The sequence below is a fragment of the Gossypium hirsutum genome, chromosome A02 (genome assembly GCF_007990345.1).
Source record: "Gossypium hirsutum isolate 1008001.06 chromosome A02, Gossypium_hirsutum_v2.1, whole genome shotgun sequence".
Classification (NCBI taxonomy): domain Eukaryota; kingdom Viridiplantae; phylum Streptophyta; class Magnoliopsida; order Malvales; family Malvaceae; genus Gossypium; species Gossypium hirsutum.
Genome location: NC_053425.1, coordinates 1,287,238 through 1,299,731, shown reverse-complemented (window position 1 = coordinate 1,299,731; position 12,494 = coordinate 1,287,238). Strand labels below are relative to the sequence as shown.

Genomic DNA, 12,494 nt, shown 5'->3' with positions numbered 1-12,494 from the left:
AATCACACTCCCAAATTACAAGAAAATTTAAAATCAACAATCAAACACCAATGCAACCCACACAAGTTTCAACTCTAGATTATTACATGATATTTATTTAAAACTTAAAAAGTCGGATAAACCAAATTATAATGACAACAACAACTAACATCACAAGTAACAAGGTAAAGATCAAACCCTGTGTTCCACTCTTAAGTTTTCCTGCAAATGAAGTGGTAGGTTTCAAATATGATTACATCTAAAATTGCTACATGGACCATTCAAACCATAAAGAATCAGGTGCTACACAATCCCAATGGACAATATATTTGCACTCCGACTTAGAGCATTCAAGAGCCACATCTTCACAAGGGTTACTGCATTCATCACAATCAGGGTAGTAATACTTCTTCTTCACAATGGTCAGTGGGTGTGGATGACATGTTTCTTCATAGATTATGCTCCCGAGTTTGAGGAATGGATAGTTTCCAAGAACACAACTAACATGAGCCGAAGTATCGCATGTTGCACAATGATAAAACCGACGATTTGGATCTCGACTTTCTTCACAGATATCACAATGATGACTTTTTGAATAATTGTTATCATCATGATCAGTGAGTAAAAGAAGATGCTCATCGCATTTGTGACGAGCTGTAATTGGAAGTGAAAAACATCCAGCATGTAGCACAAAATTACAATCCTTACAACAAAATGCATTCCATGTAGCCTCACCACAAGCATTGCATTTTTGCTCCTGGTCTCTGTAGAAAAAGAGGGGGTGTTCATGTTTCAAACATGTTTGAGCACCAGGAGTAAGAGCAACCACACATCGGAGACATATTTTATTCTCACATCTACAACATTCATAAGCAAAGGCATTAGATACTTCACTACATAATCCACACTTAAAAACCTTGTCTGAAATAAGGGTGAGAGGCTCTTCGCAAAGATGATACCAAACATTCTTCATCTTAAGCAACTCGGCACATGCTTTATGAAGAAAAAAACCACATTCTGAACAATAGTAAAATGGATCCGAGATTGGTAACATACACCCATCGCAACTATTTTCATATCCTCCAACAAAGGGACCTAACATTAGATTATGCATATGCTTGAAATGCTTTACTTTTTCAGCTTCTCCAGCATCGTTCCACTCAATAACACTGATGGAACTTTCATTGGGCATCTCATCTTCATTTTCTAGTGTAACTATTGAATATGAATATTTGTACTCTGTCACACAATGCACATGGAATGTAATATTGCAATGTGAACAACAATAACTACCATGCTCTGGATCTACTTCATCATGACAAATGATGCAGTCTGAACTTCCAAATTCATCCGGAAGGAGATATTTGTGAAAAAGGCGATGATCATGCCACTTGCTTTTGATGATGCGTGGCAATGAAGTGCACTTTTTATGGATCATAATGTTGCATGTACAACATATGTAGGCAATATAGATTCCTTCGGTACCACATGCATCACAAATGAATGATGATGGTCTTCGAAACAAATTGAATGGATGTTCATGGCTTTTTTCTTTAACAGTAAAATCAAAAGATGTTGACACACATTCAATGTGAACAACAAACTTACAAGGAGAGCAACCATAAACAAATCCTCTTCCCGTTGTTACTTGGCATATCTTGCAAGAGAGCCGTTCCCTATTAAATTGTAGAACAAGAGGATGCTTACGATGCCACACGCGATTTAGTTTGAAATGAAGCTTAGCGCATTTCTCATGTAAATTAAATCCACAGTCAGGAGAAAAGTGTGTATACTTTGCTAATGGTTCCCAACATCCAAAGCACTTAGCAACATCTTCAAGTTTGTCATCATCATTTTCAGTAGAAATCAAAGGAAGTAGAAGGGCAACATGTTCAAGCTCTTTCAAATTATTCTCAGCAATATTAAATGTAAACAAAGCACATTTAATATGAAAGTCCAATCCGCAAGAGCAGTGATAAACAAACTCATTACCGTCTTTATAGCAAAAATCACATATGTACCCTGATGAATAACCTGGATTCTTAATGAGAAGACTATGATGCATAAGAAGAAGAGGATGATCAGGATGAAAAGGGTGATTAAGCTCCAAAGGTGCCTCAGCACATACCTTGTGAAGGTAAAACCCACAATCCTCGGCACAGCTAAAACATGGAGTTGACACCTTCTCGCCACACATTGAGCAGTTAGCTACAATCAGCTGATCTTCATTCAAAAGAAGCAAAGTATGTTGGTGACCATAATTTAGTGGCTCCTCCATTTCTCCTTCCTCTTTGGTTTTTTCCGTCAATGTAGCAAGAAAGAAAAAAATTGAAACTCAATGTTTGAAGTGAAATACTAATTTGAAAGAAAGAGACTCTAAAACTATCCTAGTATATTGCTTTTATTCTGTCTTTGCTTTCGTACTTTACTTTAGTTGGTTTCTTTTATTTGTTTATATTTCTTAACTTTTTTATATAAATTTTATTTTCTTAATAATAAAGTTAAAGATTAGTAAAGTACAAGACAAACCTTTATTGTAAAATTATGAGGGTATTTTATATAATATTACAAGTATTTTGATGTTTATATATTATTTATTACATGGATTTTGTTGTTTTGTGCTAAGAAAGTACATGTCACAAATTTAGTTGTGTTGGTTGCTCAATATTGATTTGTAGTTTTATGTGTTTCATAAAAAGAAAAGTATGAAAAAAAATATTTTATTCAACAAATTAAAATATTTTATTTAATTATCTTTATACATTGTTGATAATTTCATAAAACTTATTATGAATTTTTAAACATATGTTAAGATTCCCTAAGAAAGTTAAAAACAAAAGTATAGCGAATATCTAAAAAAGAAAAACCCCCAAATCTATCTTTAGTATATTTCCTTTAACGAGTTTCTTTATACTACCTTAATACTTTGCTTGAGTGAGTGGATTTCTTATAAATGTTTTATAATTCAATGAGGCTTGATACTTTGTTTGGGTGAGTGTATTTTATCAAAAATATTTTTTTTACCAATACAATATTAGAGGATTGAGAAGAGGATGATGGAGTTTAAATCACGTCTAGGTGTGAGACAAGAGCTTTAATTTGCACATATATTGAAGATGAGATAAAGTAACTTAGATTCCTTAGCAATGTTAACCAAATTTGTCCATCAACTCACCAATTGGTGAACAAAGCTAGAGAACATATGCAACAATGAGTAAACCTCTTAAGCAACTGTTTCGAATCCAAACTTTTCTTTTTAAATTTGGGCCAAGGTTAAGGAAAGGTTTGGGGTTGCAAAGTTTGTACCTTCAATAATACTTTCATGGCAATGAAGCTATGCTCATGACTGTTAATAACATAACTTTGCTCTCTTAATTGTCTAAACAATCTTTGCTTTTAGCCTTCACTAGATTTAAAAAACATGCAACATTAAGAAAATCAAGCATTGACCCTAAATCTTTGCTTTTATTCTAAACACGTACTCGTATTTATCATTCATGTCCAAATTCGAATAACATAAGTTTAGAGTGAAAGAGGAATGAAAGAAGGTATAGTGAAAGCACTGAAAATAAAAGTAGTTGGGATACCACATGTAACAGGCTTATTTTGCCCGGCCCGAGCCCAAATCACCAAAAACCAAAATTTAAATAAAAAAATTAAGTGGTCCAATCACAAGTCCATTTACAAGGCCCGAATATTCTATGGCTCAAAAACTAAAACACCAGCCTTAGCCCAAATTTATCAGAAAGAAAGAAACCCTAGGGTTTCTATACCAGTAGTGTGCGCCGCTCCCCGCGTGCCTGGTCAGCACGTCCGACGCTCGGGGCTCAACCACCCTCTGACCCGTCCCATCTCCTGCACATCCAGAGACTGGTAAAAGAAGGCAAAAAGAAGAATAAATAACAGCAGACAACACAGAGCAAGGGGAGCAACATTTTCTTAATATTGTAATCGGCTATAAAGCCGAAAGGCAATCAGTTTGTAAAAGGGGGGTTTTTGGATACAAAAAAGGTTGTATCACACGAACATATTTTCAGAGAAATCAAAAGTAGAAAACGATCTTAAAAGGTGTTTGCTCTTATTTTTTATTTTTTATTTTTGATTTTTTTCTATTTTGTTTTTGTTTTATTTATTTTATAAATCTTTTTAACAAAATGCTTGAAATAAATAAAAAGGGAGGGAAAGGGAACTCACCATAATCGCGTCACCGGAATGCCTCCCTATCTCGATTTCCTAGGCCTTTAAGGCTTGGCCTTCAAACGCGGCTTAATCAGAGGCTGAAAAGCCATTTGATGTTGCCCCGACCACCGTCCGTGGTGGAGGATTGAAGGGCTAACAGCGGCACTAAGAGGGTTTGAAACCCTAGCAGAGGAAAAGGAGAAAGTTTTTGAAACTTTCTTTAAAAAATCGGCTGGAAATGAAGCATGAAATTTTTTTTGGGTTTTAATAATAAGAAGAAAACGGTGCCGTTTTACACCCAATGCCCTAGCGCCGAAACGGCGTTGTTTAGGGTAGATCCGCGCGCGACCAGACCCACTCCAGGGGGATCTGCGCGTTTTGCTCTGTTGGGATATTTATCCCTTTAATCCCCTGCTTTGTACATTTGTTCCAATTTTGTCATGTTTTCTTTTCTTTTATCTTCTAAAATTCGCCCTGCTTAATTTTAAAAGTTTTATTTTGGTCCTTTTTAAATGATGTGTGTAGTAGGCCAAATTTGCCCGACCCATATAAAAACAAAAAAACAAACCAAAAATAAAATAAACAAATAAAAAACCACAGTCCATTACAGTCCAATTACTAAAAAACCAAGCCCAAATTAATGTTAAACCTAGACCCAACCCCAAAAGTACACCGGCCCAAATGGCCCAAAATTTTTAGAACGAACAGAACCCTAGGTTTCTCTCTCTCGAGCCGCAGCCAAGCCCCAGCCTTGGCCTCCGTACCCTCCAGCAGCCACGTACGCGCGCCTCCGTACTCCAGCCTAGACCCGTACCCGAGCACCAACGCACAGCCCCGTGCTCCGTACCTGCAAAAGAAAACAAACAAAAGCAGCAACAAGCCAATACAAAAGCAAAGGACAAAAATTGTTGTTTTCTTTAGTTATTCGGCTATAAAGCCTTTGATTTTTGATTGTAAAAAGGAGACTATGAACAGATTACACAAAAAAAGAGGAATCAAATACAAAGAAGTGGAATATTCTGCAAAGGTTGTTCCCTGTTTTCATTTTTACACCTCTATTTTCTTTTTATTTTGAAATCTATCTCAAAAACAAAAAAAGAAAGCAAAAGAGAGGTTTACCTTACGAGTTGGCCATCGGTTCCCCTTCATTTCGTCGAAGTCGGGGTTTAGAAGGGATCCCACAGCCGAAATGGTCATCCTTTGAAGCCCGGGGCTGTTCGTCTCCGCTGATAGACGCAGATCGGCGCTAAAGGGGGAGTTCTAAGGTCAGACGAGAGGGATAAGAGGGGCTAGGGTTTGTTTGGCCGAATGATTCAGCTTTAGGTCCTTTTAAAGGATCAAATACGACGCCGTTTTAAGCCCGTTTCAATGGCTCAGAAACGACGTCGTCTAATCGCGCCCGACCCGATCGAGTTTGCTGCCCCGATGACCCGCGTGTTTTTGCGGTGAGGGCATATTTCCAAAATCGGCCCCTCCCCTTTCGCACCACGTTTCAATCAGTTCGCACTCATGCTTCAGGATTTTTTTTATTACCCCTGCGATTTGTGCGCGTTTGCACTCTAGTCCACCGTACAGTGTCGCGTTTTGGGCATCTAGAATATTTCCAGCCATAGTCCTTACATACTTGCGCGGAATTTTCGATTTTTTATTTATAAACTATTCATCTTATTTTAATTCATTTTTATTTTAGTTTTCTATTTGTATAACTTACCTTTTAAACATATTTAATATTTCTATATCGATCTATTTTAATCATTTTGTTTGGTTATATTTGTATATTTGTTTTTGAAGATTTTATTTAGATTATTTTAACATTCTTGTACAATATTCTTTTAGATAATATATATATTTGTACATGTAGTATTTTAATTGTGTTTTTGATTCGTAATGCTTACTCTTTTAAAATTCCTAATATTCTTATATACGTGTATATATGTGTCGAGTTCTTTTTGAAAACTCTATTTTGTTTATAAAATCATCGTTTAAAATTCTTTTCACGTTAAATTATTTTAGCACTTTTATATAACATTTTGATTAAATACTTATATATAATTGGTACATATATTTGATCTATATACTTTATTAGATCCATGATTTTATACTTATAGTCTTCTTTGTGTAATGAGTTCAAGGTTCTTTTTATCATATTATTTCGCTATTTATATGATACTTCTTTAAATATTCTATATATGTGTCATGTACTTTTTTTTTTAAATCAAGGTTCATAATTTGTAATTTATAATATTTGTACTTTAAAGTGCTTAACATTTTTATATATTTGTTGAATTATTTCAATAACTTTTTCATATATTTTTAACCATCATTTTATAGTTCATTTTTATACTATATTATTTAAAATATCTATGTAACACTTGCTCAAATGTTTCACGTATATTTGTTCATAAATGGTTAATAATTTAGTTCTATGTACATATTTAGTCCCATACTAAGGTTATTTTATGAATTCTCTTAATTTTTTTTCTATATATATATATACTTTCTTTTACGTACATAAGTCACATTTTTAAGAATGCATTTTACCACACATTGTTTTGGTTTAAAATTTTACACTTAAATACTATTTTTATACATGTACACATGTTTCATAAATCTATTTTGTGTATTAAGTCTTGTCATATATCTTTATTCTCATTCTTTTATATTAAATTATTTAAATCATCATGTAGTTTGTCAACTTTTAAATGTATTTGTATTTAAAATATTTTACATGCAATTTGACCTAAACTTTCATTCTATAATATCGGTTTCAAAAAAGGTTTTATATATATATCCTTAGTTTTATACAAATTTTCAACCTATATTTTATATGTCCATTTATTCGTCATTATTGTGAAATGGTTTTATACCATATTGCTTCTTTGGTTTGCATTTTGTTTGGTGCCTCTAATAATTTTTATTATGCCATGTATGTTGTCGTTGCATTTTATGTATTCATTATTGTCAAGCTAATTATTCTCCATGCATGATTGAAGTTGAGTTATATTTCCAAGCTAGTTATACTTAGTTCTTGTAGTTGATTAGATAAATTATATTATCCTCATTTTTCCATTGTCATATTTTTATGCATACACATATTACCCCATTCATCGTTTTCCACTTGATTTTTGAAATGTGGTTTTATAAAATCTAAATTTTACGATTAATTTCGTCCTATTTCAAATCGAATTAATGCGTTTAAAGCTAGTTTCACAATTTTTTTTAAAAAAAAGAATTCTTTAAAACGAAGACGAAATTTGATGTTCGGCAATTCGCGGAATCGTGCCCTAACATGTTGGGTTGCAATTTCGCATTTGCTCAAAATAATCAAATTTCCCTTCGAAATTCCATTCATTTCTTTTAAAATCCCTTAAACGAAGATGAGATTTGATGTTTGGCAATTCGCGGAATCGTGCCCTAACGTGTTGGGTTGCAATTTTGCATTTGCTCAAAATAATCTAATATCACTTTGAAATTTCGCTCGTGTCTTTTAAAATCCCTAAAACAAAGGCGATATTCGGTATTTGGCAATTTGTAGGATCGTGCCCTAACGTGTTGGGTAGCAATTCCTCGATTGTTTAAAATAATCAAATATCTCTTCAAAATTTCACTCGGCTCTTCTAAAAATCCTTTAAAACGAGGGCAATTCTCAGTGTTCGACAATTCAGGAATCATCCTTATCGTGCTGGGTCGTGATTTCTCGTTTGTTCAAAACGATCGAGTATTCCTTTAGGTCTTTATTCATAATTATTAAAAACCTTTCAAAACGAATGTGATGTTTGATGTTTGGCAATTTGAGAATCGAGCCCTATCGTGCTGGGTTGCGCTTTTTCATTTGCTCAAAACCATCAAAGATCCCTTCGGAATTTCACCCTTATTTTTAAGGTAAGGCAATGGATAATGTTTGGAAATTCGAGGAATCGTGCCCTACTGTGCTGGGTTTCGGTTTTTTGTTGGACCAAACAGTTGGGCATCCTTTTGTTAATTTCAAATTATAAACTTTTGGACGTCGAAACAAGAAGATTTTTGGCAACCAACTCGGGTTATTCAAATGTTATTAACAAGAACCACATTTCAAAAACTTTTTTAATTTTAGACATAAGGACAATATTTAATCGATTTGGTACCAATTTTGGGCGTAATGAGGGTGCTAATCCTTCCTCATACGTAACTGACTCCCGAGCCCGTTTTCTCATATTTTCGTAGACCAGAATCGTTGTTTTAGTAAACCAAAAGTGTTTTATTAAAATAATCAAATTCTTAGGTGATCCGATCACACCAAAACAAAAGGATCGGTGGTGACTCCACGTATTTGTTTTTTTTCAAAAGTCGATTTTCCCCCCCTTTTTTTAAAGGTTAAAATTTTTAAATCGAGGGATGGTTTAGACAATGTGCATATGATGAGGGATTATTTGCTCATTTGATCCTTCCATGGATGTGCGCATTACAACTTGACCCTTCCTTTTTCATTTTATTTCATATTTACCCCCAAATACTTATTTTAACACTCAATTTAGCCCTTTTTCATTATTTTTGTTATTTCATTATTAAATCGATTAATTTAATATATTATTAACTATTGTTATTACATTCGTATTTGTATTTATTTATTATTCTAATACCATTATTATTGTATTATTATTATGGCTATTATTTTTATTATGATTATATTTTCTTTTCTTTTTTAGTTTGTCTACTTATTAATTAATTTAACATTATTTATTATTATTATTGTTATTTTTATTATTATTACTATTCTGCTATCTTTTAAATCTTCTTATTTAATATTTCTTTATTCTTACATTTATTTGCTCATCTTCATTTTTATTTGTTTTACAAGCTGTTTTATTTTTTATGTAATTATTTTTATTTACTTGTTTGTCTTCCTACTATTTATTTAGTAAAACTCCGGCCCTTTCTTGCAAATTTGTATTTGTTTAAATTCTCTTCATCTATTATATATCTTGAACCATTTTTTTACTTGTTTTAAATTTTCTTCCATAAATTATTTCTTTAAAATTTATATTATTTAATGTCAAATGGTTTTATATAGTTCTAATTTAATTTGTTTTATACTTTGTTGGTTTTAAGTTGCTATATATACTGTTGTTTTAATTCGTTTTCATGTATTATTTCCTTCATCATATTTTACAATCGTTTCTTATTTTCTTTTCTTTTGCCTGTGTTTATTTATTTTAATTGTTTATTAATTTAGATTTCATCATTATTATCATTGTTATTCTTATTATTGTTATTATTATTTTTGTGTCATTATCTTTTGTTAGTTATTTCTTATTTGGTCGTTCATATCAATAGTTAAGAAGTACAAATTATGTGATTATTGTGAATCATTTTTTTATTAGTATATTTATATTCTTATTATTTATTGACATAATAATTTTATTCGCAAATTACCATTCTAAATAAAATAAATACACATTGTTTTAAATTTCATATTTGCTATTAGTACACAAAAATATAATTTTCAAAACAAGGCAATATTCCATTCTTAGAAATTCGAGAAAAAAATCGTGCCCTAACTTACTGGGTATCGATTTTCCTCGTTTAACCTAAATAACCGAATATCCTTTTAAAATTCAAATACGATTTTTTTTAAAATTCAAAAGATAGTCTTATTCTCGAGAATTCTAAATGCCATCTCCTAACGTGCTGGATGTGACATTTTATTATTTCGGGATAAGAAAGTCTTTAGCATCCGCTTCGATTTATTCAAACATCTTTGTAAAATTAACATTTATAAACAAGGTGTCGTATTTTAAAATCTTTTTAAAATTTCAATTTTCGACATTAAAGACACTAATTAATCAACTAGGTACCAATTTTGGGCGTTGCGAGGGTGCTAATCATTTCTCATACGTAACCAACTCTCGAACCCATCTTTCTGAATTTCGCGGACCAAAATCGTTGTTTAAATAAATCAAACCATTTATTAAAAACAACCACTTTTATGAGGTGACCCGATCATACCTCATCAAAAAAGATTGGTGGCGACTCTCGTTTTTTTGTTTTCGTTTCCAAAATCAAGTCGACCCGTTTTTTCAAAAAATGGTTTCGACACCACATTTATATTTTTCTTTATTTTCAAAGTCATTTAACAACACTAAGGGTTGTTTACGTACTTCAATTTCCCTATGTCTATGGAGTCTAGACCAGTGGGTAATTTCACTATCTTTAATCACAAATACAACAAATAATTCACACTCTATCACTCCCCAAGTATTGAGATCTCGCCTTTATACCGAAAGACTAGAACATTCACCTCCAAAATCCCCCTAAGAACTTGGGAAGTAAACACTCAACAATATTTACAAAAACAGTTTGCACTCTCTTACAAAAACAGCTCCTCAATGAATAGATTAAAGTGCTCTCAATAAGCTCTTATATAAAACCTAGACAAGCCTTAAAGCATATATCAATTATGGCTTACTAACATAAAATCTAAGTGAATACAAAATAACTCCTTGAAAATAGCTATTACAACATAAACATCTAAAGCACAATCAACCAAATATATGCTCAACAAAATTAACAACACAATCTCGATCGAATCTCCACATTTTAAGGGTTAGCTTAAAATTAACAACATATCGAATCTCGATCGTATCCAAAATGATCTTCAAATGCCAAGGATTAGCTTCCATATATGGACCATATTATCTTCAATATAACAACACATTAAAAGTCTAAAGATTTTTTTTTATTAAATTGCCAAACCAAAGAAGGTAAGTAATTAAACTACCTCAATGACAACTTACAATGAGCACTATCGAGTATCACTCAACTTCATTATTTACATTTTACCTCAACAACATTGAATCATAAAAATATGGATACAACAAAATCACTAACAATTACAATAAAAGAAAATAACTAAAAAATTGTAATAGAAAACGTCCCAAGCATAATTTTATACCCCACGCTCAAACTTTGTAAGAGATGTCTCACTAATTTTAAAGCATGGTTGAAATATTTTAAATTGAAAACTAGATTGAAACATTTTAGAATAAATGATCTAAGCTTTGATGCCACTAAATCTATCACGCCCCGAATTAAGGCATGACAAACGCCGCACACTTGTAGGATAGAGTCTCATGAATATGCAAGGCTATATTACTAATACCTAAAATTTTAAGTAGTCCAAAATATTTTATATAAAAATTATTGATTCATAATCTCATTAAAGTTTATCAATTTGTTTTGCAAATAACTTTCAAAATATGTAGTGAAGTTAATTTAAAAAAACAATTAAACATGTTAAATAATATCAAAAGTCTAAAAAAAATTCAATAATTTCTTGAAACCCTTAAAGAAATATAATTATGTATAAAATTGTCACTCCCCAAATTTTTCATGTTCGCGAGCAAAGTTAGAATTTATAAAAATATTAAAAGAGTAAGTAGCTAGCGTTTACCTTAGTTGGGTTAAGCAAACACAAAAAAAATTTATGCCAAATATTTAGTAGAAAATATATAATTACAAAATTTACAAGTAATATGTGGTAACATAGTTCAAAACATATTTTAGGTCAAAGCAATAATTAAGACAATTTAATAATTTCCGAATACACCAATAGATAAAAGCAACTCCCTTTTTATCGTTATAATCACCCTTAACCCCGATGACAAAGGTCAAAAATTATAATTTACCCCTCTGACACTAGGTTGAAACAAAAACTACAATTAACTCTAGTAGCAATAGATCGGAACAAAAACCAAAACTTATTGAAATTATTTTATTTTAATATTTAATAATTATATACACATTTTTTACTTATTGAAATTTTTTATATAGTAATCTTAATATTATTTTAATGTTTACATTAGAGTAGTATTATATATTTAGTATAGGTTTACTTTTTTAATGTGTTCTAAATTACATAATATATAAAAATAACATAATATAAAGTATTATAAACTTAAATTGTGCCGAGCTCGGGCTTTGAATGTTCAAACTCAAGCCCAACCCATATTTTAAATGGGCCTAATTTTTTGTCTAATCCCATTTTTAAGGCCTAGTATTTTTGTCCAAACCCTCTCAAATTTTAGCCTGACCCATGAACATGTCTAGTACTTTGTCTCCAAAATCCATTAAAATCTAGTAATAAAGGTCATTACAAATTTCAACCCTTCATCTCCTCTCTAAACCTAAAAAATCCATAGTGGTACAGCTTAGGTTTAGATTTATTGTTACACTTACACCTATTTTTCTATTGGTTTTTTAGGGGATTTGGGACGTGAGGTGAAGGAATAGAGAAGAAAAGGGTGGGAAAAGAGAGGAAAGGGAAAATGCGAGGAAAGAAAAGAAGAATAATTCAATAA

At 31.7% G+C, this 12,494-nt stretch overlaps 1 protein-coding gene and 1 long non-coding RNA gene across 3 annotated transcripts; both read right to left on the bottom strand.

The window, feature by feature from the left end:
• Nucleotides 1-247: 247 nt before the first annotated feature.
• On the bottom strand, nucleotides 248-2,257 carry LOC107927364 (uncharacterized). The gene has a single exon (XM_016858422.2). It carries the CDS (start codon nucleotides 2,255-2,257, stop codon nucleotides 248-250), a length of 2,010 nt encoding a protein of 669 aa, XP_016713911.2.
• A 1,261-nt stretch (nucleotides 2,258-3,518) lies between these two features.
• Nucleotides 3,519-5,853, bottom strand: LOC107927338 (uncharacterized). 2 transcript variants are annotated; one of them, XR_001692418.2, is made up of 2 exons: nucleotides 4,174-5,853; nucleotides 3,519-3,849 (listed from the first exon to the last, which is right to left on the bottom strand). It is a non-coding gene; the product is annotated as an uncharacterized lncRNA (long non-coding RNA). The 2 variants fall into 2 exon arrangements; XR_001692419.2 differs by having other exon boundaries at nucleotides 3,519-3,834.
• Between the last annotated feature and the right edge of the window lie 6,641 nt (nucleotides 5,854-12,494).